The sequence below is a fragment of the Tasmannia lanceolata genome, unplaced genomic scaffold (genome assembly GCF_043159265.1).
Source record: "Tasmannia lanceolata isolate RefF3 unplaced genomic scaffold, GAP_Taslan_0.1 ptg000008l, whole genome shotgun sequence".
In the NCBI taxonomy this organism is placed as follows: Eukaryota; Viridiplantae; Streptophyta; class Magnoliopsida; order Canellales; family Winteraceae; genus Tasmannia; species Tasmannia lanceolata.
In genome coordinates, this window is record NW_027518685.1 from 2536021 (window position 1) to 2563127 (window position 27107).

At 43.5% G+C, this 27107-nt stretch overlaps 1 protein-coding gene and 1 pseudogene across 2 annotated transcripts in view; one reads left to right on the forward strand and one right to left on the reverse strand.

Moving 5' to 3' along the window:
• The window catches only part of LOC143885616 (uncharacterized), a 34018-nt gene extending 28266 nt beyond the window's left edge, over positions 1–5752 (reverse strand). Inside the window, exon 1 of the mRNA XM_077389813.1 lies at positions 1765–5752. Within this exon, the coding sequence (XP_077245928.1) occupies positions 1765–3496 (1732 nt within the window). The 5' untranslated portion in view covers positions 3497–5752. The remainder of the gene's footprint in view (positions 1–1764) is intronic.
• LOC143885617 (G-type lectin S-receptor-like serine/threonine-protein kinase At4g03230) lies at positions 3509–11249 on the forward strand (annotated as a pseudogene). Its single transcript, XR_013253512.1, has 8 exons — positions 3509–3533; positions 5292–5981; positions 6423–6536; positions 9173–9345; positions 9842–10052; positions 10155–10392; positions 10526–10676; positions 10813–11249. The product of XR_013253512.1 is annotated as a G-type lectin S-receptor-like serine/threonine-protein kinase At4g03230 (transcript).
• The last annotated feature ends 15858 nt before the right edge of the window (positions 11250–27107 follow it).

Genomic DNA, 27107 nt, shown 5'->3' on the forward strand with positions numbered 1-27107 from the left:
TATTATAAAAGATTAAATAACGCCATCTAAAACAGCCTAAGCTTTTCAAGTAATTGGTAGTAGTTTCACATTGTATGAGAGCAAATTGCCTGGGTTCAGAACTCCTTGATATTAAAAATCCACATGTAATGGCCAACCCAAAAAGAGGGGCCACATGTGCCATGTGTAGGCTCTACACTTGAGGGGGTGTTAAAGTACAAATTATTAAATATCACCAATGTTTGGTTAAAATAATGAATGGAATCGGGGTGGAAAGAAATAACAACACCGGGGTGGAATTTAAAGGGGAGAATGTCGGAATCAGTTTTCCCACACCAAGAAGTGATATCCCAATTCATCCCCCGTTCAAATGGCTATTCCTATTCATGATTCCGGCAACCCAAAAGCAGCCTTTTTCTGACTTTAATATATGTATATATGAGAAATTATATGGAGTCCCAGATTGAAGCCTAGTGTAGGCACAACCGCCCTAGATATTCAATCCAGCAGCAGACCATTTTTTTAAGAGACTGATGTGGGATCATACATCAAGGGTGGTACTTCTGCCGTACCACCTACATTGGGCTTCATGCTTGGCCACCTATAAAATCTATGTAAATATAAATATGTACTTATTATATTATCGATGCTTTTTTTTATCGTGATGAGACTCGGATGGTGATAATTAGGGCCAACCAGGTATGGGGCTGTTTAGGTGGTTGGAAGCACTCAACACTAGCATCTAGCCATGATCAGATGGTAATGTAGAATGCATTGTCATCTAAGTTATAAAATCCATTTCGTTCCGGCCGGAATGGACCGGAATTCCGGTTCCAATATGGAATCCGGAACAGTTTGGGCATATTTTCCGTTCCGGGTGGAGACCGGAATTCCAGACGAAACGGGCAAAGTGCCATGTTTCGTCCGAAATTCCCCAATTTTTTTGTTTTTTAATCTCTTGTTGTTTCCTCCTCTTGTTTCTATTTTCTTCTTCCTTTTTCTTCTTCCATTTACTTAATATACATGTAAATAAGGGAATACCCCCCATTTGGATCTATTAAAAATAGTTTCAAGACCTAAATCTAAAAGGATAAAAAGTCAACTTTACAGTTGAAGTACAAAATTCGAAAAAATGGGGTATTTTTTCAATTTTAAAAATTCATAAATTCTATCATGGACAAACATTATTAAATCCCAAAAGTCCAATAAAAAAAATCTGTTAATTTGGTCTCTAAAATTTTTTCATCTTGCCAGGCACTAGTCAAGACACTGGTCAACTCATGCATTTCAACTGATAATGACTTTCCTTTAAGTGAATGTTGGATCTTTTACATATTTTGTTCAGTTAATTATTTCTTAAATTTTTAACAATTTCTGTTTTTTTTTTCATATTTTTAACTACTAAAAAAAATTCCCTCATCGTAGCGAAACGAAAAGTTTCAAACAAAACGGACGAAACACCAAAACTCTCCGTTCCAGTCGCCAAAACGAAACGGAGAATGAAATGGAATTTATAACTTAGATTGTCATTAGGGGAGTGATAAATCGACTCCCCAAATTGATAAATCGACTCCCCATGTGTCTTTCTCTCTCCTCTAGGTTAGAGAGAGAAAGAGGAGAGAGATAGACACATGGGAGTCAATTTATCCATTTGGGGAGTCGATTTATCACTGCCCTTGTCATTATTGTACTTCAAAATTAGCCACAAAAGTAATAATTTTGAGTACCCATAATATTGGCCATCTAAGCCTACCACCCTTGATGCTAATTCTGGTTTCTACTCACCAGATGTGCATATTGCAATTGATGGATCCCACTTGAACTTTGCATTACAGAAGCACCTTCTCTTTCCCGCGACTGACGCATCTGGCAAGCACGTTGATTCTGGCCAATACTCACAATCATTTGAAGAAGTACACACTGGCTCAGGCGCGGCCTCCCACCCGATCTCTACTCCCTCCTGCCAACTGCTTAGAGGTAGTAATGGGTTCACATTAACAATGCTTGTATAAGCATCACATTGATTGTTAGTTTTTCCGATTGAAAATCTTGAGGATGACGATAAACCGCCAGTGACATAACTGCAACACTTTTTTGATTCGAAGCAAGATATTCGTTCCTGAATGTATCTATTGCAAGGACTAGAAGAAGAGCAATTCAAAGTGGATGTGTTTTGGGGACTTGAACAATTTAGCAACAAGACTGTGTTTCGGTTGCTCACATAAAAAGGAAGGCTACCGTTTAGATCTAAGTTTTTGTTTGTGGTGGTATGGCACGTACTTGGGCCTTGCAGTTGGATTACAAATGTCCTCGTTTCTTGGTTGAAAGTGGTAATTGCATAAAAAGATCCATCAAGTGTGTAGAAGCGAAGCTGACCCGTCAATGTATTGCAATGGATGCTTTTGTAGGATGGATCACCACACCCATTTTCAGTGCTAAGGGGATAGGGGATGATGTTAGTGCCACAATTTGGGCAATTAAAAGGGGTTCTCCTCACGGACCTCACACACCCTCCAGACCAATCACTCAAAGTCCAGTCTTTCGGTGACTTGGGCTCAAATCCTTGGGCACAAGTACAAACGGGCAAGCTCTGGGCGCAGCTACCTAAAGGCCCACAAAGAGAATAAACATCACATTGGTCTCTTGGTTGAGACCAAACTAAATTCCACTGTTTAATATTCTCCAACCATATATATTGCTTGATTTGCCCTGACAAATCCATCACAAATCTTGAAGTAACGTTAGGATCATAAACAGAGTAGGTGAAATACTTAACCGTTTCATTATCAGTAAAACTGAAATTGTAGAGAAAGTTTAATCTCATTTCGGGAACTCCGCTGAAGATATGCCCATTCCATTCCCCGCTGCCCCAGTAGCGTGTAGATCTCTTGTGCATTATGAAAAACTCACTGCTTCCACCGGAGTCTATCTCAAGAGAAAAAGGCCCAGGAGCTGGATCTTCTGAGTTCCTCCATGAAGTAAGGACTTGCCTTTCTCCAGTAATTTTATTGACTCCAAACCATCCTCCGGGTAACCATGTATGAGTTAAGTGATCAAAGCTCTGCCAAATTATGACAGAGGATTTCGACCCATCTCTCAAAACAAGATTTCCGGTGTCAAGAAGCACAGCAACTGTAGAATTTTTAGTTCCAGAGGCCGAATTTGTCGACCAAATTGCAATATTAGACTGGTTGACAAGGACTAGGTTTCCATCTGCTGAGATTCTTAGTTCTGATGAAGTGTCAGGGAGAGGTGTTTCTCTGTTTGCTACCCAGACTACTGTTTGTTCTGAGATTTTTTTGTACCAGATACCTATGTAATAATTCCGAGAGGTACCTGGAGTGAAGAAGCCCAACTCAAAATGACCACCTTGAGAGGTTATGGTCTGACTTCCAGAGAGAGATTGGCCTGGAGAGATGGAGTCAGCAGCTATTGTGAGATTGATTTGTAAAGAGACAATTAATAAGAAGGCGAAAAGAATGGAAGAGATGACCGTTCCCCTGCTTCTAATACCCATCCCTGCGGAAACATGTGTAACCAACCCCTAAAGAAAGGTACTTCACTTTTGCTAGCCAAGCGAAAATTTATCAATTGGAGAAAAGAAATGACACAACAATATGGTATAGTGGCCCAAGAGAAGAAGAATGGAGAAGTGCATGAAAAGAGCTAGCCCAAAATCAAGCAACGTCTTCATCACTAGGGGTGTAAACGAGCCGGTCGGCTCGGCTCGTTAAGCTCAAAGGCTTGGCTCGGGCTCAGCTCGGGCTCGAACCAGGCTCGGCTCGGCTCGGTCAGGCTCGGCCAGGCTCGCAAGCCGCTCGCGAGCTTTATCGAGCCGGGGTTATAAAGTGGTTATAAAGTTTCGCACATGTCACTAGCAAAAGCAAATAAGAAAAAAAAAGTAATGATTACAGAAAAAAAGTAAAATAGCTGAATTTATAAAGTTTAAAATGAAAAATTACCAAGAAAATGTACTAAATTATGACAATTAAGAAAAAAATACAAATAACGTTAAAGTTATGACAATTACGGGAAAAAATTAATTTCCTATTTTTAACAACCGTTCGTTTTTGCAGATGATGTTGACATTACATACGTACCCTCATTACGTTTTTTTTTGCAGATGATGTTGACATTACACGAGCCTTAACGATGTAATGTCAACATCATCTGCAAAAACGTACCGGTCTACCTTCGAATGTGGTTCATAGAATGTGGTTCATAGTGTATAATAGTGGTTCATAGTGTCCAAATAGTGGTTCGGATGTGTAATTAGTGGTTCACAGTGGTTTAGAGGGTTTAATAGTGGTTCATAGGGTATAAAGAGTGGTTCATAGTGTCTAATAGTGGTTCATAGTGTCTAAAGAGTGGTTCAGAGGTCTAATAGTGGTTCGTAGTGGTTCAGAGGGTGTAATGACCGTTCATAGTGTCTAAATAGATGAGAAGAGAGAGGGGAGAGGAGAGAGAGGAGTGAGGAGAGAGAGAGAGAGAGAGAGAGAGAGAGAGAGGAGATGAGAGAGATGAGAGAGTGAAATGATATATTCACTTCCTATTTTTACTTGGGACAACACCTTATAATGTATATAGAGAATTCATAAATACACAAGAGGGGGTTGTCTCGAGTTAAAAGGGGCATCACTTCCCTTTGTAAAACGTAAAGTAAAAAGTGGAGTGATATATCCGCCCCCTATTCTCACTTAGGACAGGCCCCTATAATTTAAAAGTGAATTCATAAGTTAAACTTATTTGCACCTGAGACATTAAGGCGTATCTGGAAGTCATTGACTATATCCTTTCCATAACTAATGGACATTATTTTCAAATAAGCATATTTAATTTAACTTCAGAAGTACTTGCATATAAGATAATATGCAATTTTATTTTAGAGGTATCCATAGAGGCACTTGGGTATCAATTTCCCTTGAGCCATGTTTTTTCTGTCATTTGTGGGTGGAAAGGTAACTCTATCTTCTGTTTCATTAATTCAGCCAACACTGAGATCTTTATCCCATTCACAGTGAATCCCATCACACATAGAATGAAAATGCAGTATACATTTCATAACAATTATAAAGGTGTGCGACCAGCTAACTCCACTATCATGCATTCCTCTATTTTTCCAGTTTTCATATCCAAACCACATTTACCAAAACTACATTCTTGAATAGTTTGAGAATGATATTCTTGTTTGTGTAGGATTGTAGTTTTCTAATAAAACAAAAGAATAAATTTCAATCACACATAATTCCCTCTAGATCATTTCAAAAAATTCTTTATTTTTTTCTAATATTCTTAAAATTAACCTCTTGCAGAGAATACAGGAAGAGGATGCCAAAATTGTGGAACCTATATCATCCCCTATCCTTTAAGCACCGGACCTGATTGTGGGGATCCTGCCTACAACAGCTTCCATTGCGATATCAACATTGGCAAGCTTCGCTTCAATGCGCTCAATGGTTCTTATATAGTCACCAGCATCAACCCAGAAACTCGGAGACTCGTTATCCAAATGAATCACACAAGTATTTGCTGGAAACCGGGTTTCCAAAGTAACGATTTACATTTGAACGATAGCCTACCATTTAACCTGACCAATAGTAACACTGTTTTGTTGCTCAATTGTTCCACACAACTATTAACTTTCAATTGCTCTTCTAGTGTGTGCCGTAAGTACATAGAGGAAGCTACTTGTTTTGATTTGAAGAGGTGTTGCAGTTATATTGTTGGAGGTTCATCGACAACATCACATGCATTGGGAATTTCAAGCAATAACTGCATTACTTACACAAGCATCGTTAAGGTCAATTCATCCCAACCTGCAAGAAATTGGCAGGAAGGGGTCGAGATCGAATGGGAGCCTCCACAAGAGCCACTATGCAATACTTCAAAGGACTGTGTAGCTTGGCCACATTCAAGTTGTTCACAAGATAAGGTTGGAAGGGGAAAATGCATCTGCAATCGGAACTTTAGGTGGGATCCATTGGCTATAAATTGCACGTCAAGTAAGTACCAATATAAAAAAGAATCATTTAATTAGCCACTTCTACCCTTTCTGAAAAATTTATATAGCCTACTGTATACATGGCACTTTATAGTCATCCTAATCCATTGAGGAGCATATGAAGTTTACCCAAAATGGTTAAACCAGGAAGTTCTTCCGAGCATGACTTAAATATTAATGCAGAGAGAATCATATCCTGTAGTAAACTTGATTGTCTAATCATGAACTAACCTTTTTACGACAACGAAACAAATAAATAGCTCCATGTACGCCAATAGGCTCCATCTGAGCTCAATTAGATGGTACAACTATAGGGCATGATTCAGAATCATCCATTTATGATAGTGATTAGAATGTGAAAATTAACTAGCATTTACACCTGTCATTGGATCAATCTTCTTTTAAATTATGACTTGATGAAACATGCTTTTTTACTATGCAGAAGGCAACAATAATAAGAAGACGCCATTGGCGATAATAACAACAGCGGTTGTTATAGGTATTCTTTTCTTGATGATATTCGCCTATTGTTTGTGGAGGACGGTCAAGAGTAAAGGTATTTGATTTTTTTTTTTTTTTTTTTAATAGTAAAAAGATTCATTAAAAGAAAACAGAGACTGAGAAGGACCCTGGAAATACACAGCTAAGAATACAAATCAAGTAAGATGAAGTGTACAAAAATAAAATAGCTAGGGAGGGAGGAAGTCAAAGAACTCGAACCTCTCTCTGGAAACCCCCTCTAGCTAACATGTCCGCCTCGCCATTTGTTGATCGCCTAACATGGCTAAAGGCTATGGTTGCCACACCAAGTTTGTCCTGAATCTCATCAAATAAGGAAGCAAACCTCCAAGGTATCTTTTTTGAGCCTCTCAACCATCTAGTGACATTTAGAGAGTCCCCTTCGACCACCACCTTATTTAGGTTCACATTCTGAAGCAGCTTTATCCCATGATGAACGGCCCTTACTTCCACCTCATTTGTATCTGCCACCCCAATCGGTCCCTAAATGCCCAAATCACCTCCCCCTCTTCATTCCTCAGAAGACCTCCATTGCTAGAGGGTTTGGGATTCCCCATACTTGATCCATCAAAGTTCAACTTTAGGGACACTTGAGAGGGAGGCGACCATGCTTGAATTACTTTAGGTTGGTTACTATCTTCATCACATATTACTTTCCATCCATGCCAAAATCATTTGCTAATACAAATCTGAAATCTGGCAATGCTTCCACCCACGATATGGTTAAGGTAATCACTTTATTAAAGATAAAATGAGCTCCCTTAGAGGAGCCCTTGAAAGTCCTAGCATTTATTTCTTTCCCTAACAACCACATCGTAGCTAGGAAGGAAACTTGCCACAATGTTTTTCCTTTTCTTTTGCATGGTGCCATCACCCAACTTTCCAAGACTTCTAGGTTTTTGCTGGAAAGACCCATGAGATTCCAAATCTACTTAATAGTCTTCCCATACTTCTCTAGCCAATTTACAATGCAGAAGAAGACAATCCGTTGTTTCACCCGCCTCAATACATATGGCACAATGATCGACGATCAATATATTTCTGTCTCTTAGGAAATCAATAGTTTGAATCATTTCAAGAACTGCAGCCCATCCAAAAATGCACACCCTGGGCGGTGCTTGAATGTCCCACACTTTGGCTACTATGGATGAGGCGGGGCAGGTTAGAAGATGATGATAGAAAGATTTCACCGAAAAGTCCCCACCTAAGTTCCAGACCCAAATTCTTTTATCTTTCCCCTCTAACATGATGTAGCATCTTTCCAATGTTTGCAACAACCTTCCCACCAATTCCAGTTCTCTATAAAAAAAAATTCATGTGAAAAGGCAGAGACCACACTACCATTATCTGAACAAGAGAAACATTTTTTTACAATTACATCCTTAACCGATGTTAGTGCAAACAACTGCGGGAAAGCTTCCTTCAATGGGATATCAATACACCAGGTGTCCAACCAAAATCTTACCCTATCCCCTGCATTTACTCTGAATCTTACCCTTCCTTGAATTTTACTTTAAAGCTCATCATGTCCCTCCATAGAGTTCTACCTGGCTTCTTGAACTTATCCTCTGTTTCCCAATGACTTTGACAAGATCCGTATTTCGTTTCAATCAGCTTCACCCGTAAATGCGAACCCTCTTCCCCGAATCTCCTTAGCCACTTACCTAAAAGGGCTTGATATGTTTCCTTTATTCTTCTAATCCCCAAGCTGCCAGCCTTAGTTGGTTTGCAGACTTCTTCCCAACTGATAAGGGGAATTCCTTTTATATCGTTGGCTGCTCCCCAAAGGAAGCGCCACTGAATCTTCTCTATCCTTTGAATAATACTCATGGGGCATTTGAAAACCGACAACTGATATAGGGATATTGGCCAGGACTACCTAATTAGTGAGTTTTCCCCCCTTAGACACTGAGTTCCTTTTCCATGTGTCGAGTCTCTTCCCCACTCTGTCTATTATTTGTTCCCAACTTTCTATTTTAGACTTGCCAACTCCAAGAGGTAACCCAAGAGTGGAAGGCAAAGTATCCATGATACATCCCCTGCCAATCGTCTCAATCTCTCTGATTGAAGATTAATGCCAAACACCCGTGATTTATGAAAGTTGGTTCTTTGACCCGAGATCAATTCATAACATCTTATTATTGCTTTTAGATTCGCCACATCGAGGGGATCCAGAGAGCTAAACAAAAGAGTGTCATCCGCAAACTGAAGATGAGAAAGACCTCTAGTTGCCCATCGCCCAACTCAAATCCTTGTATCGGACCATCTTCTTTCCCTTTAACTAGAAGCCTACTTAGTGTTTCTGCAACCACCACAAAAAAAGGAAGGGAGAGAGAGAGGATCTCCTTGCCTCAATCCTCAGGAAGACTTAAATAACCCTTTTGGTGACCCATTAATTAATGCTGAGAACCACGCCGATGATATACATCTCCTTATCCAAGCCCTCCATTTAAAACCAAAACCCATGCGCCCCATCAGGTAGTCTAAGCAGCTCCAATCCACCCTGTCCTAGGCTTTTTCCATATCTAACTTGCACAAAATCCCTTCTTTTTCCATCTTCGAATAATAGTCCACTATCTCATTCGCCATAAGAGAAAAGGTATTTCATAAAGTTGTGAAATGAGTAAACATCTTTGTATAACAGAAGGCCTCTAATATCTTGTTCTGAAACAGGAAACGTGGAAAATATTTTGGAAATTGCATCACTTCTACACACAGAAGACATCTTTGATCAAGACAGAGATATAGAAGTATCATCTTTTAAATTTGAAAGCATAGCAGCTGCTACAGAGAACTTCTCGGATCGAAATAAACTTGGACAAGGGGGGTTTGGACCTGTATATAAGGTAACCTTGTATTTAGTGCCCTTATGATTTTCACAAACACCTCTTCTGTAGGGACTAATGCAATCCTTAGTAACAAGGATAAACAAGGTTAGGGGTGAAAATTCAGCCCGTAATCATGCTTATAAGTTATAACCAAGCCTTTTCCTTCTAATTGGACCAACTTTGAGTTTCTTATTTTCTTCTAGGGCGATGATATTTTCAACCCCCCCGCAGTACGCATGCGCCCCCCTTTTAACGTGATTTGATGTCAAAAAGCGTTAAAGTTGGCCACTGTCCAAGTCAAATCACGTTATCAGGGGGGCGCATGCATACTGCAAGGGAGGTGAAAATACCATCTCCCTTCTTTATTCATTCTTTGGCCAAATCTTGTGGCCTAGACCAGCCCAACAACTTCCGCCAACACATTTACCGGGTATGCAACCATTCTCAACATGCCAGATAATCCTAGCCCCTTAATCTATTTTCCTACACTTTATGAAAGGACATAACTTTACAGGGTAAGCTAGCAGGAGGACAAGAGATAGCAGTCAAAAGACTTTCTAGGCGTTCTGGACAAGGCAAAGTGGAGTTCAAGAATGAGGTTACATTAATTGCCAAACTTCAGCACAAAAATCTAGTTAGGCTTATAGGCTATTGCATTGCAGGAGATGAAAAGTTGCTACTATATGAATACATGCCTAACAAAAGCTTGAATTACTTTCTCTTTGGTGTGTTCCTTTACCTAGAAATCTACCATTAAACTCAGATTCATATCTTAATTTGCATTGGTACTAGATGCTTATATTTACCATGACATCTTAATTCGTCAGATACAAATCAACGTGGGTTGTTGGACTGGGATAAACGATTCATCATCATTATGGGAATCGCTCGAGGAGTTCTTTATCTTCATCAAGATTCTAGGCTGAAAATTATTCATAGGGATCTGAAAACCAGCAACATTCTTCTTGATGAGGAGATGAACCCCAAAATTTCAGACTTTGGGATGGCAAGGATCTTTGAAAGAAATCAGACTCAAGAAAATACTAATAGAGTGGTCGGAACATAGTAAGCATCATATACTCAATCCACGCATAGAAAAATATAATTGTTTCAGCCATATAAGATATCTAGAATACATAACAGTTGCATCTAATCCAATGTCAAAGGGCCTAATTTTGTTTTACATGTTGGAATGCAGTGGTTACATGTCTCCTGAATATGCTTCACATGGGCTTTTCTCGGTGAAGTCCGATGTCTTTAGCTTCGGGGTGATTTTACTTGAGATTGTCGTCGGAAAGAAGAACACTAGTTTTTATCATTCCGAGAACACTTTGACCCTTCTTGGACATGTAAGTACCAAACAACTATATGTGTGTGCGCGCGCGCGAGTGCACACACACACACACACACACACATATATATATATAACTCCTCTTGTGATTTTATGCGCTTGTTCTATATCAACAAAATTGAAAATTATCTCAGGCATGGCAACTCTGGAAGGAAGGGAAGGGGTTGGATATGGTAGATTCATCATTAAGACAGGCATGCAATACAAGTGAGGTAATGAAGTGTATTCACGTTGGACTTTTGTGTGTGCAAGACAATGCAGGAGATAGACCAACCATGTCTTCGGTTGTTCTTATGCTCGCTAGTGAATATGCAAATCTTCCAATACCTAAAAAAACCTGCTTTCATTATAAGAAACATCTCTGATGCAACTTCTTCTGAGAAGGCAGAAGCATGTTCTAAAAATGTTGTAACAATTTCTACATTAGAAGGTCGGTAGTGATTAGGCTTTTTAACAGCATCACACCTGTAGTGTTTATCATCCTCCTTCCCCTCAATATCAAGGAAAATGAAACTAGGGATGGTGAAGACCTAGAATTACTATTGTTGCATCAACTTCTATAATTATGATACACTGGACTTCTTTGATGGTTTTACTCATTAGGAATTATATGAAATAAGATTCAAGCTTGAATTTTGGGTTCAATCTGGGCCCTTTTTATATTGTAGTCACAATTTGCAAACACATCAAATTTGCTTGTGATCTTGATCTTTCTATAGTTGAGATATTTGTGTATGAGTTGGATGAATTATGTCTCATTCCATCTTTCCTGACATCTCCATTCCTTGGAGGAGCTCCTCCTCACACGCCTCCAATGTCCCCTCCTCAATCTTCACCTAGTGTCAGTCTCTCCTATTTTCCACTATTGCCACTGGTGGGAGTCAATACACCCAACATGACAAGAGGAGCAGCGAAACTTTGATCCTCACTAGAGCAATCACAACCAGGGTTTTAAATTTCGGCTTTGGTTTTGGTGGAAATCTTGTAAAATCACGAAAACATATGGAAGCATATGCAAAAGATACTTTGGGAAATGTTAAAATAAGCACAAATAGGGAACTATCCTACTCAACTCAACTCAACTCAACAAAGCCTTTGTCCCAAACTAGTTGAGGTCGGCTAAATGAATCCTTTAGAAAAATTTCATGAAGAAGGTGAAAGAAATCTACCCGGCTCTAGTTGGGTTCTTCTACGTGGATCATTTTCTTCCATTCTATCCTATCCAAGGTCATGTTCTCTGTTATGTTCCTTGCTATCAAGTCTTTCCTCACTGTTTTTACACAAGTTGTTTTCGGTCTGCCCCTACCTCTTTTTACTCCATCAATTTGGCACGAGTCGCCTCTTCTCACCAGAGCATCCAAAGGCCTATGTTGGATATGTCCAAACCATCTTAAGCGATGCTCTCTCCTATTCTCCTCAATTGGTGCCACCCCCACCTTTTTACGAATGTCTTCATTTTTAATTCTATCTAACCTTGTGTGGCCGCACATCCATCTAAGCATTCGCATCTCCGCCACTCATCTTATGCACATGCTGCTTCTTGGTGGCCCAACATTCTGAGCCGTACAGCATGGCTTGCCTCACAGCTGTCTTATAAAACTTTCCCTTCAACTTGGTAGGGATTTTACAGTCCTAGCAAACTATTTATTGGTACCGTCAAATGTGAGAAATTGGATTTCTAATTTTTCAAAAACTGTTTTTTTTTCATCCCAAATAGTTTTTGATAAAGTGTTTTTATGAAAAGCAATTGTTTTAATGAGGAAAGGTACCTTGGTAAATAGTTCGTGCATCCCTACTCGAATTATGTTAACTACACTGAGAGTGTAGCGGTTAAGCAAAGCCGATGTCCCAAAAAGGGCAAGAGGCGCTTTAAACTCAACTTATCTCTATTCCTTCGATCTAGACGTGTTAACCTAAAACAGATAAGTGTGTTGGGTCCATTGGATGTGATCCAAGTGAAACCCTATCCAACTTGTGAACGGTGTTTGTTAGTTAAAATGACCAAGATTCCCTTGGAGAGCAAGAGTGGAAGGACATGGAATTTGTTGGGATCGATTCACACTATCGTGTGTGGACCCCCCTTTCATCCATTGAGAAGTAGGTTCGTCTACTTCATGTGTTTCATCGGATATTCCGAGTATGGCTTCGTACACCTGGAAAGACGCAAGTTAGGAACCTTTGAAGAGTTCGAATGGTTCAGGAACGAAGTAGAGAACTAGGTAAGTGAGGCTCTTCTTTTGTTAGAGCAGGAGAATATCTCTCGAATGAACTTGGGGACTACATTCGGATGAGTAGAATTGTCTCTCAATAGACCCCTCCGCAACATCATGGGATGGCGATGTTGGGTAGAGATGTCGAACCTTGTCAGACAGGGTCGAGACGAGATCCCCTGAACTAGGCGGAGGCGATGTGGGACATCAATGTGGACAAGTAACTACTACAATAAAATTCAAATGGACTCTATATATTCCAAAGGGACTGAACATCCTATATGTGGTGAACCTACAATTGGCTCTTAGAGTACAGAATTTAAAATGTTGAAGAACAAAATAAGCAAGAAAACAATTAACAGGAAATGCAGAGAAACATACCAACAGTCCTCTTCAAGAACAACACAATCCATCCGCAAGCTTCCTTCTTGTTTATAAGCTTTTTTACAATTTCTGTACCTTCACAGCGGCTTCATGGGAAAGCACCCAATGCCAATCCCCTACGAAACAAAGCAGGATCCATGCAGCCACCGAAAAAAATGCAAATTCTGGAAATTGAATAAGAAATCAGGAAGTTTGCTGCTGGGAAGGTGAATTCCACACATGGTTTTGTGGTGTACAAATGGAGACTGGTGAAAACATGGCGGCTTTCAATGTATGCTGAAGACTTCCCATAGCAGGAAGAGTAAAACATTATACTCCATTGGTAAGGATCACATAATTTGTTCGAATCCCACTTGGCTCGATGCCTGTAGCTTCTGAAATTGAATTGGGTCTTCTCTTTCTATTTTTTTTTCTTTAGTTTTGGGTGATGATTAGGACATTCGATATTTAAAGCGGATCACTGGTTTCTAGTTTTTAACTCGAAATTGGAGAATGATTTGCACTCTGTATGACCTGTATGGATTGTTAATGGCGACTGAGGATTGTATATTGTCCTTAACGAAACCTTCCTTAAGACTATATAATCACTGGTTTCTAGTTTTTTTAATGAGAAGGAGAGAGGTAGAAGCTCCCATTCATGTAGAATATTGTATATTGGTGTCCTTAAACAAACCTTCCTTAAGACTATATAATCACACAAATCAATAACTAACCTCCAGACAATCACCTAAACAAAAAATGAACAGGGAAAAACCACATAAGACGTCACATATGTTATCTGACTATGCTTCAATGAAACATGTAACCAGCTCTCGGTTGAAGTAGCTATGGCCAATCAATATATACCATAGTAGCTACAGGCAAAAAATTACCTTAAAATGTTCTTCGCAAATAGTAGTAAGGTATAACAAATGGAAATGTGTGGTAGCCACCAATAGGAAGGCTTGATTCGGTGACAGATTTGGGCGACCCTCTGAGGCGAAATCTCTACAGAGCGTGGAGAATTACTTGGAATCTTTCGCCTTGACTAGGTTCTTGCTGAGTTGGGGTTTTCTAGAGAGGTTAGGGTTAATCCTAGCAGCCATTGAGATGAGACAGATTCCAGAGTGATGAGATGATATGGTGGAGGAATTTGTAGTCAATGGGGAGAATTGATTGTAAATCGGCATGGAGGAGGAGGAAAGGCAGGGAGGTATTTTGCAGAGACGAAACTGGGTGTTAGAGTTTTGGAGGTGGATAAATGAAGGGTACATAGGGGCAGAGAGAGAGAGAGAGAGAGAGAGAGAGGGTTTTTATTGCCACTATCTATTTCAAGAGAGTATTGCCACTGTACTTGCAGAAAAGGGTCTTCTGCAAAAGATGTCTCATACTCAGCCTATTTAGCAAGAGCAGTCTACTAGTTTAACAATTTACAATTCTAGTCCTCACATTTGAGTAAACTAATAAGGGGCCGTTTGGATAAGCGGATTTTAGTATCCGGGATTTCTTCAAAATTGTAGATGAGAGACAAGAGAAGAAGCTGACCGGCTGTCATTTTCTGATTTCTTGCACTTCTTTCCATCAGCAAGAGAGCAGCAGATCATCTCATTTTTTCAAGTTTTAGAAATCGCAGGACACTGATGAGATTTCTAAACCCTTGATTTCACACTTAAAATTCAAGAAACGATGTAACAGCACACAACAGCTTGATCATGAAACCTCTTGTACACTGTTTATCAGTAATTGAAAAAGAGGTGTTTAATGGCACTTTCGCTGTATTAAAACCATAAATGAGATATATGCAGTTAAATCCATGGAAGTTCCATTCCTTTAATCCTAATCATTGGGAAACTAAACTACTCATTCCAATGGCCAATAGAGGCTAGGCGAGTACAACGTAGCTGGCCTGGAATAAAATATTAGCACCGTTACCATGATAATCATCTTGAAGTTAAACAAAGAAAAGGAAGCTGCGTAAATATAACTTTAAAAATTGACAAACAAATATTCAATAAAATAATTGACAAACAAATAAGAAAAGAGTGAGTATTTGTTGCAAATAAGTGCATGGTGGCAACAACATTTCCTTCGCAAGCAACAGATGAAATTTACAGGCAGAAAAGAATATGACGAAGGCATGACACAAGATTGTTTTATGTCAACAAGTTTGGATTTCATAATCCAGAGTTTATTAGACAAATAGGACTCTGAAACTATGAAACCTTATGCATGACACAAAAGATTGTTGTATGTCACCAGCGTTTGGATTTCATAATCCAGAGTTTATCAGACAAGCAGGACTCTGAAACTTTTTCTTCTTTTTAAAATTTTTGAGATTTTCACTTCTAAAATGTTGTATTCTACCAATTTGACAATAGCAGAAAACCAATTGTAACAGTGGTGGCATTTGGGGTATGCTACCCAAAAAAGATGGAAGAGGTGCCCCTATTGAGACATTCCAAAGGAATTGCAGTCTGGAAGAAAAGTGAGCAAATTACATAAGGAGTCCAAGGAATCATGCTTTGGTATTGTTTAGAAGGAACTTCAGAACATTTTCATCTACGTACCCCATTTCTATACATTCTAATGTCAGATTTAAGAGGTGCAATAACCGCTTCTACTGGAACAAACTTCTCCTCCTTTTGAGTCGCATGAGCCCTTGTGAGAGCTGCTTCTACAGCAAATTGTGCAGCCAATGGTTCTTTCTTTCTTTTTTTTCTTTTTTTTGAAATGGTAGCATTATATTAATAGGAGAACCGAGATGGTCCTGCTGCTTCTACAGCAAATTGTGCAGCCAATGGCTGTTTCTTTCTTTTGTTCTTTTTTTTGAAATGGTAGCATTATATTAATAGGAGAACCGAGATGGTCCTCAAAGATACAGCAAATAAAAAAATACAATCAAATTATGAAGGAAGGAAATCAAACCACTCCAAAACTAACCTATTAACCCCGAATTTAGCAAGAGAATCAGCCTCTCCATTAGCTGATCTCCTAACATGTTTGAAGATAGTAGAAGACCCTGAAATCAAGTCAGATATCTCCTCAACATAGCTAAGAAATCTCCAAGGAGGGGCTGCTTTTCCGGATACCCAACTAATCACCTTCCACTATCACCTTATCAAACAGATCTTGATTTAAATGCTTTATTCCTAAATAAACCGCTCTGACTTTCGCAGACTAGATCCATCAAAATTAACTTTTGTCAATCCATCTGGAGGAGCTTCCCACTTCTGAACAATCTTAGATTTGCTGGACCCTTCAAAACACACAATCCGCCAACCCTCCCAGAGGTCATAAGCTAATACAAAACTAAATAAAGGAAGACTTTTCGCCCACCCAATAGCCAAGGATATGATTTTCATAAATAACCAAAAAGAAGATTTAGCCACACCTTCGAAAACTCTAGAATTCCTTTCTTTCCAAATAACCCACCAGCAGGCTAAAAGACAAATCTTCCATAAAACCTTCCCTTTCTTCTTCCAAGGAACACATTCCCAACTCTTAAGCAAATCAGGAACTGATTTAGGGAAAACCCAATAAATACCAAATCTTTTCAATATAAGCCCCCAAATCTCCCTTGCAACCTTGCAGTGGATAAATAGGTGGTCTATAGACTCCCCATCTTCCAGACAAAGGGAACAATGATTCACCAAGCACATGCCCTTTTTTCTAAGAAAGTCAATAGTCTGGATCCTCCCACAACACACATCCCAGCTAAAAAAGAAAACCGAAGGAGGGCAAAGAAATTTCCAAACCTCAGCTGAAATAGAGTTTTCACAAGAAGGGACCAGGTGAAAATAAAAAGATTTAACCGAGAACAACCCAGAAGAATTCCAAATCCAGATTCTCCTACCCAACCCACTCCTTTTGATGTAACAACCTTCTAACATTTCTAATAACTGATCAATCGAAGCCAGTTCTCTCTCAAAGAAATTCCTCCTGAACCTTGGGCTCCAAATTACCTTGTGATTAATCGAAGCCAATGGCTATTTCTTCTCATTGATTAATTTCTTAATGTCAAAATTCTGCAATTCAGGTAATTTGGATGGTGAAAAAAAAAACTACTATATCTTGCATCAATGTAGAAAATTTTCAAAGCCAAAATAATCTAAATAAACAGATCAAGGAACCATGTGTTCAAGAAGATTATCAGTTACTCAGAGCTACTCGTCCACTTTAGTCAATTCATTGCAGACTTGAAAATAAAATCAAGCTCTTGTTTTTATCTATGATAGTGCAAGGAAAACGGAAATGTTCCAAATGAGATAATACATAATACATCATGAAGACGCTAGTAGTATCTTATCATGATGATTTCAGAAGAAATTTAATGTGCTTCTCTGTTAGCTTCTCTCAATGCAGGGAAAACCACGCCACTTATCTCTGAAGCTCTCCCTTCAATCAAAAGAATATCATGGAAGTATTACTGAATGAAAACGTAGAGGATTAAGAAAGAAAAAATTTACACTATAGGCAGGTGATAGGGTGTGAAAACACCAGCCACTCACAGGCTGACACCTGTCCCAGGGTAGGTGAGCTGCAGCCTCTCACAGGCCGCCACCTGTCCTGGACACCAGCCACTCACAGGCCGCCACCTGTCCTGGAGTAGGTGAGTTCCAGCCTCTCACAGGCCGCCACCTGTCCTGGACACCTGTCCAGGACACCTCACCAGTTTTTCCCTATAAATAGGGAATCAGAGCTCAGACCAATGGGTAATGTGAAAAATCCCCTCTTCTTCCTAAAAACTCTTAGACATTTCCCCTTCACTCCTGCTCATACTGACTTGAGTGTCGAAGGGCCTGTCCTGAGTAAAACCCGGTCCGGTCTTCTGACCTCGCTTGCCTCGTGCAGGACTCAGCCACTTCATCACTCGCTCTCACTTCGGTCCCTCAGGACCCAGCTCCTTTGGTCTTCCAGCTCAGCTCTTACGCCACTGCTGTACCTGTTACCGATTTTCGGTCTAACAGATTGGCGCCATCCGTGGGACTCCAGAACTAAAAGCTGTTCTCAGACATCTCACATAAAAATGGCAGGGCGCAAGAGTGCGCGGGTACCTTCCGCGCAGACCGACCAAGCCGCGTTACCTCGCAGGACCCGGAGCGAGCGAATCGCCTCGCTGGTGGTAGCAGCTTCTGCTACAGCCGAGCAGAGCCCTGCTCGCTCAGAACATCTCAACCCTCTGCCCACTCCGGAGCAAGTTCAAGCCCTATTTCAGCAGATGACAGCCCTCGTCGGGCAGTACCAGCAGCTACTGCAGGCGCCTCCCCAACCTCCTCCAGAAGTTCTACGATCTGGCCAGGAAAGGCCAGACGTCCACAGGGGAGAGTCATCACGCCATGGTGAGGGCCGAACTCACCACTCCACCAGACAAGTTCATCACCCCACAGCGAGGCATGCCCAAACAGAACCTCATAACCGTGAAAGGTCACGGTCTCGCTCCGCACAGAGGCGCCGAGCTCCTGAAGATCGTGCGCCACCAGCAAAATCTCGACTTCGTCGTAGGAGTCCGGAGAGTCAGTCCGGCTCCGCGGCGACTCAATCTGTGGGAAGAATCAGGTCCTTGGACCACAGAGCGGATCCGTTAATACAAAGAATGGAGGACATGGACCATAGAATAGAGGAACTGGCAAAGGACCAGAGCCGGCCTACCTCCAGGGTGTTCTCAAGTAGAACGTCGTTCACTGATGATGTTCTAGGTGCTCCAGCACCCCGAGGATTTAAAATGCCCGCCGTCCCTCAGTACGACGGCACTACTGATCCCGTGGACCACTTGGAGACATTCAGAACAATGATGCTCCTCCACGGCGCTTCCGACGGCTTCGTTTGCAGAGCCTTCCCAACAACGCTCACTGGCGCGGCGAGAGACTGGTACTCCAAGATCAAACCAAACTCCATCAGCAACTTCGATGATTTTGGAGAGGATCTGGTCCGCCACTTCATGAGCAGCCGCAGGCCAAAGAAAACCACAGCATCCCTGATGGCTCTGCGGCAGGAGGATAATGAACCTCTCAAGGTGTTCGTCCGCCGATTCAACAGGGAGGCACTTCAAGTGCCAAATCTAGATCCCTCAGCAGCAATGAATGCGCTCCTCGCCGGCGCCAGGTCTAATGATTTCCGTCGAGCGGTGGCTCGACAAAATCCGCACTCGTTGGCGGATCTTATGACAGGGGCAGAAGAGTATATAACGGTGGAAGAGACACTGGCAGCTCTTAATTCAAATCGGAGGATAACCTCTGAAGAGAAGAATCTCCCTAAGCAGCGCAGGGAGGATAAACCTTCCCGAAAAGAGAAGTCTCCGCCTTCTCAGAGAAGAGAAGAAGACTTCACGCCTCTCAATACCTCCAGAAAACACATACTAGCAGCAATCAGCGAAGAGGAGTTCATAAAGTGGCCTGCTAGAATGATCTCCAAAGGAAACAGAAGAGATCCTTCAAAATACTGCCGGTTCCACAAGGACCACGGCCACGACACAGAGTATTGTTGGCAGCTCAAGGAGGAAATTGAGCAGCTCATCAGTCGGGGTTATTTGAAAAAGTATATCCGAACTGACAGCCGCAAGCAAGAGCGCAAGGGCAAGAGCCCCGAGGGCCGAAGCCCTCGGAGATCACAACAGCCCCCTGCTCGGGACAAGACCCCTCAACCGTCCAATGTACAGCCTGAGGCACCCCGATCTCAGCCAAGGGGGGTCATCAGTACAATTATGGGTGGGCCTGCCGCTGGGGGCACCTCCTCTACCGCTCGTAAAGCCTATGCACGGCGAGTTAACGCCGTGCACACAACCAGCAAGAAGTCGAGAACGGAGAATGAGATCTCCTTCTCAGACGCAGATCTGGACAACCTGATCCTACCCCACGACGATGCACTGGTTTTAACCATGCTCGTTGCCAACTGGGAGGTGAAGAAAATTCTCGTAGACAACGGGAGTTCAGCGGACATTCTATACTACCACGCCTTCGAGAAAATGATGATTGGCGACGACCGTTTGAAGCCGGCAAACTCAGATTTATTTGGCTTCTCCGGGGAGGTCGTAAAAGTGGTGGGGCAGATTGAGCTCCCCGTTCTTGTCGGGGACGCACCTTGTCAAGCATTCGCCATGGTTAACTTCCTGGTAGTAAGGGCCACCTCGGTCTATAATGCTATCTTGGGACGGCCTGGCCAGAACCTAATCCGTGCGGTGGCCTCAGCTTACCACCAAAAGATGAAGTTCATAACCCCCAATGGTGTGGGGGAAGTTCGAGGAGATCAGCCTCAATCCCGAGAGTGCTACGCAATGGCACTGAAAGGCAAAAACGCAGTGGAATCACTGCCAATTGAACTGCTCGATGTAAGGGATGAGCTCAGAGGGACTCAACCTGCTGAAGACCTCCTCTCCATCCCACTGTGCCCGGAGGACAGTGAGAAAGTCGCCTTTATCGGTTCTTCCCTTAGCAGCAGCATTCAGCACCAGCTCACCGAGTTTCTCCAGGCCAATGCAGATGTCTTCGCATGGGTTCCGGCCGATATGCCCGGCATTAATCCAGAGGTCAGCACACACAGGCTGGGTGTTGATTCAACCTGTAGACCGGTAAAGCAGAAGAGGCGACATTTTGCCTTCGAAAGGCGACAGGTAATAAAAGAAGAAGTGGAGAGGCTTCTGAAGGCTGACTTCATTCGCGAGATTCGATACCCGGACTGGTTGGCAAACGTAGTCCTGGTCAGGAAGCCTAACGGAAAATGGAGAACCTGCGTCGATTTCACCGATCTGAATAAGGCCTGTCCAAAAGACAGCTATCCACTCCCGAAGATCGACCAGCTCATTGACGCCACAGCAGGTCATGAACTGCTGAGCTTCATGGACGCCTTCTCCGGATATAATCAAATCAGGATGTTCGAGTCGGATATACCAAAGACCTCCTTCGTCACAGACCAAGGGACTTATTGCTACCGAGTTATGCCCTTTGGCCTCAAAAACGCTGGAGCTACTTACCAAAGGCTAGTGAACAGACTTTTTCAGGACCAGATCGGCCGAAACATGGAAGTTTATGTGGACGATATGCTGGTCTAAAGTCGAAGTGCACAGGACCACGTGTCTGATCTCAGAGAAACATTTCAGGTCCTCAAGAAGCACAACATGAAACTCAACCCCACCAAGTGCACTTTTGGTGTCAGCTCGGGGAAGTTCTTGGGATTCATGGTGAGTCAGCGAGGGATAGAAGCAAATCCAGAGAAGATCAGAGCCGTGATAGAGCTTACCGCCCCAAGAACCATCAGAGAAGTTCAGCGGCTCACGGGAATGATAGCGGCGTTGGGTCGCTTCATCTCCAAATCGGCGAAGAGATGCCTGCCCTTTTTCAGCGCGGTTAAGGGGCTCAAGACTGCGCCCTGGACGAAAGAATGCCAGATTGCCTTCGACGAGCTGAAAAGGTATCTGTCCTCCCCGCCATTATTAACAAAGCCGGAGCCAGGTGAGGAGTTATTTCTGTATCTCTCAATTAGCTCCACGGCACTGGCAGCTGTCCTCGTCCGCGAAGAGCACCGCCAGCAAAAACCAATCTATTATGTCAGCAAGGTTCTTCACGACGTAGAAACAAGGTACCAGCGGGTCGAGAAATTGGCTTACGCGCTGGTAATGGCTGCAAGAAAATTAAGACCGTACTTTCAAGCTCACACTGTAAAGGTCTTGACTGACCAGCCGCTTTGGCAAGTTCTCCATCGACCAGATATCTCCGGACGACTTGTGAAATGGGCCGTAGAGCTGAGCGAGTTCGACATCCAGTACGCTCCAAGGCCCGCCATCAAAGCCCAGGTACTGGCAGATTTCGTAGCAGAGTTCACCATCCCTCAGTCACCGACCCTGAAACGGTACAGCTCCCAGTTGCAGAGAAAGCGGTTCCTGAAGAATTCATAGCAGAAACTCAGACAGAAATCTTGCAACCGCCAGCCGAGCAGGACTCCATGACCAGCACACCAATCTGGGAGGTATATGTCGACGGATCTTCAAATAAAAACGGTTGTGGAGCCGGCCTCATCCTCACTGGGCCTGAGGAGTTCACTGCGGATTACGCCCTGAGATTCGGATTCCGTGCATCCAACAATGAGGCAGAATATGAAGCCCTCCTTGCCGGAATGAACCTAGCAATTCAGACCGGCGCCCGAAAATTAAAAGCATACTGCGACTCACAGCTGGTAGCAAACCAAATCCAAGGGGTCTACGAAGCACGAGATGAGCGTATGGTTAAGTATCTTGCCAAGGTTCACCAACTCTCCAGCCGGTTTGCAAGTTTCGAGGTCATCAGAGTACCACGAACAGAAAATGCCAAAGCAGATGTACTGTCGAAGCTGGCTGCCTCTGGATACACCACTCTTGGAAGCATACGTATGGAATTCCTACAAAGATCTAGCATCGAAAGAGAAGCCGCAGAAATAATGCAGGTGGAGAACGAGTCGTGCTGGATGGATGAGATCATTCATTACTTACGGGACGAGAAACTTCCCGAAGATAAGAAGGAAGCCCGTAAGGTGATACAGAGAGCTGCCCGATTCTCCCTCAGCAGTGACATTTTGTATAAAAGGTCCTACACTCTCCCGTACCTGAAGTGTCTGGGACCAAGCGACGCCGCGTACGCATTGCAAGAGACTCATGAAGGAATCTGTGGAGAACATCTGGAGGGCAAAGCCCTGGCAATCAAGGTACTCCTCAGAGGATTGTATTGGCCCACCATACGACAAGACGCGCTGAATCTGGTTAAAAAGTGCGAGAGGTGCCAGAAATTCTCCCCCACCATCCACCAGCCTGCTGTGGCGATGGCCCCAATTATCAGTCCACTTCCTTTTGCAGTATGGGGGATGGACATCTTGGGCCCTTTTCCACCGGCTTCCGGAAAGCGCATATTCGTAGTAGTGGCAATCGACTACTTCACCAAGTGGGTGGAGGTAGAACCTCTAGCCCAGATCATTGAGCAGAATATACAGAATTTCTTCTGGTAGGCAGTGGTCTGCAGATTTGGGATTCCCCGTGCCTTAATCACAGATAACGGCAAACAGTTCGACTGCCGGAACTTTCGGAAGTTCTGCTCTGACCTAAAGATTGAACAGAGATTCACTTCGGTTGCTCACCCCCAGACCAATGGGCAAACGGAAGTGACTAATAGAATCCTGCTTCAAGGGATAAAGAAGAGGCTGGATGAAAAAGCTGGCCGATGGGCAGATGAGCTCTATCATGTTCTGTGGGCTTACCGCACCACTCCTCGCACGACAACTGGTGAATCACCATTCAACCTCTCCTTTGGAACTGAGGCTGTGATACCAGTTGATATAGGCACCCCATCTCCCAGAATCACTAGTTTCAACGAGCAGCTTAACAGTGACGGACTCCGTGCCAATCTCGACTTACTAGAAGAAATCCGGGAGGAATCCTGAATTCGGGTCGCCGCTTATAAGCAGAAGGTATCAAATTATCACAACTCCAAGATTCGCCCCAGAGAATTCAAGACTGGAGATTTGGTCCTAAGAAAGGCAACCGTCTCCCAACCGACAAAAGTCGGGAAACTCTCTCCAACTTGGGAGGGGCCATATCGAGTGAAAGAAGTTATCCGGCCAGGAAGCTACAAGCTAGAGACACTGGAGGAGCACTTATTATCTCACGCCTGGAACTCTAAAAATCTCAGGAGCTATTATCAGTAGTTAAGATATCCGGCGTAAAAAGGTGACTGTAAATTTGTATATTTGTTTTTATGAATAAATAATCTTTTTGTAGATTCAGTTTCACTCGTACACTGGAAACCCAGTTCACAAAACTTGGGTACTCACTGGAAACCCAGTTCACAAAACTTGGGTACTCATTGGAAACCCAGTTCACAAAACTTGGGTACTCATTGGAAACCCAGTTCTTAAACTCGGGTATTTATTGGAAACCCAGTTCCTAAACTTAGGTACTCACTGAAATCCCAGCTCGTCACGACCCGGCTCTCAACAAACTCCATTCTAGGTTATCAAATATCAAAACCAAAAGATAAGACAAGCAAATCATTCAGCTGAGATATATCAGAGATCAGAAAGATAAGTTTGATTCTATTTAAAACTGAATGTGGGGCCTCGAAGGCCATTACAAAATTCACTTTCAAGATGCTACTAAGAGCTGTAGGGTCTCAAGGACCATTACAAAATGAGGTCAAAAAGAAACAGAAGAAGACTAAGCATCAGTAGGAGCAGTAGCATCAGCTTCAGCTTCTGGCTCCGCATCAGTGATCTTCAGCCTGGTTGGAAGATCCATACCATCCATCACCAAATTTGGGTTGCGTGTTTGGAGCTCCTGGAGGCAGTCATAATATCCTAGGCTGTAAGCCTCACTCGAGAGGCTGAAGAGCTCAGCCTCCTTTGCCTCCACGGCCTCCGCCACCGCGGCCTCCTGTCTCTCCTTGCCTCTCCTCCTTTGGGCCTCCAGGGCTTCTGTAGCCTTGACCAGCTTTTGCTTCTCCACAACCAGGTCCTCCGTCAACAACTTCTTCTCCTCCTGTACTTTCCCAACGTTTGTCTGGAGTTCCTGGACCTCACGGGCAAGCTTCCCGTTCACCTCCTCGGACTTAGTAAGGGTTTCGGAGAATTTCCTACTCTTCGCCAGGAGATCATCATAGTACAGAGCGATTTGCAGAAAGGGGCCAACATCAGCAATGTCTAGACAGAAGGAAAAAGGGACAGGAAGCCAGCAAATAAACTTTCCTTTCCTTACCTGGTAAAGAGAAGAACGCACCGCCTCCTCGCCTGTACCTGGCGGCTCACGGATAATCTGATGCTTGTCCTTTCGCAACAAGCACTTGCTCATGATCTCTCCGGCTACTCGGCTCTCGCCCAGAGCAGTATCATCCCTTGTAACGGCCCAATTAGGCCGGAAGACATTATCGCTCAAACCCACTGGAGGGCGGCCTCCAGAACTAGTACCAGTGGAGGCACCGCCAGACCTTGAAGAGCCACCAGCCTAAGCAAAGGGCCCTACCAACTTCACCGTAGTCTTCGGCCTCTGAGCTGGGGGCGGAGTAGTGCCTTGAGATGGGGCCGGGCTGGCTAGTTCACTCGCCTTTCTTTTCTGGCGATCCTGTTGTGCCTGCTGAGCACCCTCTTGTGCCCTCGGGTGGGCTCCCTGCCTTATCTTTTCAACGGTCGACTGCTTCTTCATCTCTGCAAAGCAATTGAGCAGTCAACAGTCAGAAGCAAGTATAAAAAAATAAACAGATTGCAAAGATAAGTCTAGCTACATACGTTCTGGAGTCGCGGCACTCACGCCCAGCCCGACCAGAATCTCCTCTTCCGAAAATTCCTTACAGCGGATAAGGCCAGACTGCTCAATCTCCTTCCGCATCAAGGCGAATGTTATCGCATCCTCACCTTCGAGGAGCGGCTTTCGGCTTAGTTTTGAAGTATCTGGAGTGTCCCACACTAGAGGGACAGGCCAGGGCTCACTGGTCTCCTGATCCACGACGTAGAAGAATCTATTCTTCCACGAGTGAATCGACGACGGGATGCCAGTGATTATCTTTCGTTCAGGGCGCTGGCTAATGTAGATCCAGCCCCCTTCTTTGTGTTTCTTCAAATGTGCACAAGCACGGAACAGCGACAAAGTCACGCTCCTCTCTAACCGGCCGTGGACGAGATACAAGAACCCAGTCAGTAGTCTCCATGAGTTCGGAGCTACCTGGGCTGGGGCCAGTCCGTAGTATCGAAGCACCGCTGTGAAAAAGGGATGCAAAGGAAATCGGAGTCCCGCTCTCAGTGACTCCTCGTAAATACAGAGATCCTGACTCTCGTTACAGGCTCTATCTCCTTCTATAGCCGCCCGCAGTTCAAACCTTGGGGGCACACAGTATTTGTCCCTGACGTCTCCCAGCATGGACCTGGTGAGGTAATTCTCCTCGACTAGAGCTCGCAGGTTGTATTTTGGATTGGCATCCATCCGCGCTCTAGTGATCACCTCCACCGCCCGGCCAGGAAGGAATGTTGTGGACGCTTCAGCAGCGTCGCTCCCAACACTCCCTTCTGCTCGGGGGAGACTGCCAGTCAGGGGTGGAGTGGCATTCAGGTCCAAAAACACTTCATCCCTGTCCCCTCCGTCGTCGCTATCTACAAGATCTATCCTAACGGACGTCCTAGTCACTACAGGCTCCTGAGGCGGCCTAAACTCTGAACTACTGCTAGTGGAGGACTCCGTACTGGACTCGGAATCGGAAGAACTACCAGACATAGTAAAAAGAAGGGCTGAGAGGAATACCGGTGTGTGGAGCTCGTAAAGACCTTTGCACGCGACTGCGACCTGCGAACTGAGAACTGGGAAGTCTACACTCCCCGAGCAAGAACAGAAAAGAAGATAAAAAGTGAAAAGTAAAAAATGAGAAGGGGTAAACCTCCTTTTATAGTTTTTTTTTCGAGGCGGTGGGGTAATAAATGCGACGCTCGCATCTCGAGAGCACTCGGATGGCGCCACGTGTCCCTTATTTATGACGGACACATTCTCCCACTCAATAATACGATCAAGCACGCTCATGCCTCTACGCGCGTGAAAACTCCGCACTCCGCACTCCGCACTCCGTACTCCGCACTGGATTTCCAAAAGCCGAACTGGATATAACGCGTTCTCACAAAACGACAAAAATCAGTCCGGTCCGAACCGGACTGCCCGCAAGACGACAAAAATCAGTCCGGAAAAAACCGAACTGGATATGACGCGTTCTCGCAAAACGACAAAAATCAGTCCGGTCCGAACCGGACTGCCCGCAAGACGACAAAAATCAGTCCGGAAAAAACCGAACTGGATATAACGCGGTCTCGTAAAACGACAAAAATCAGTCCGGTCCGAACCGGACTGCCCGCAAGACGACAAAAATCAG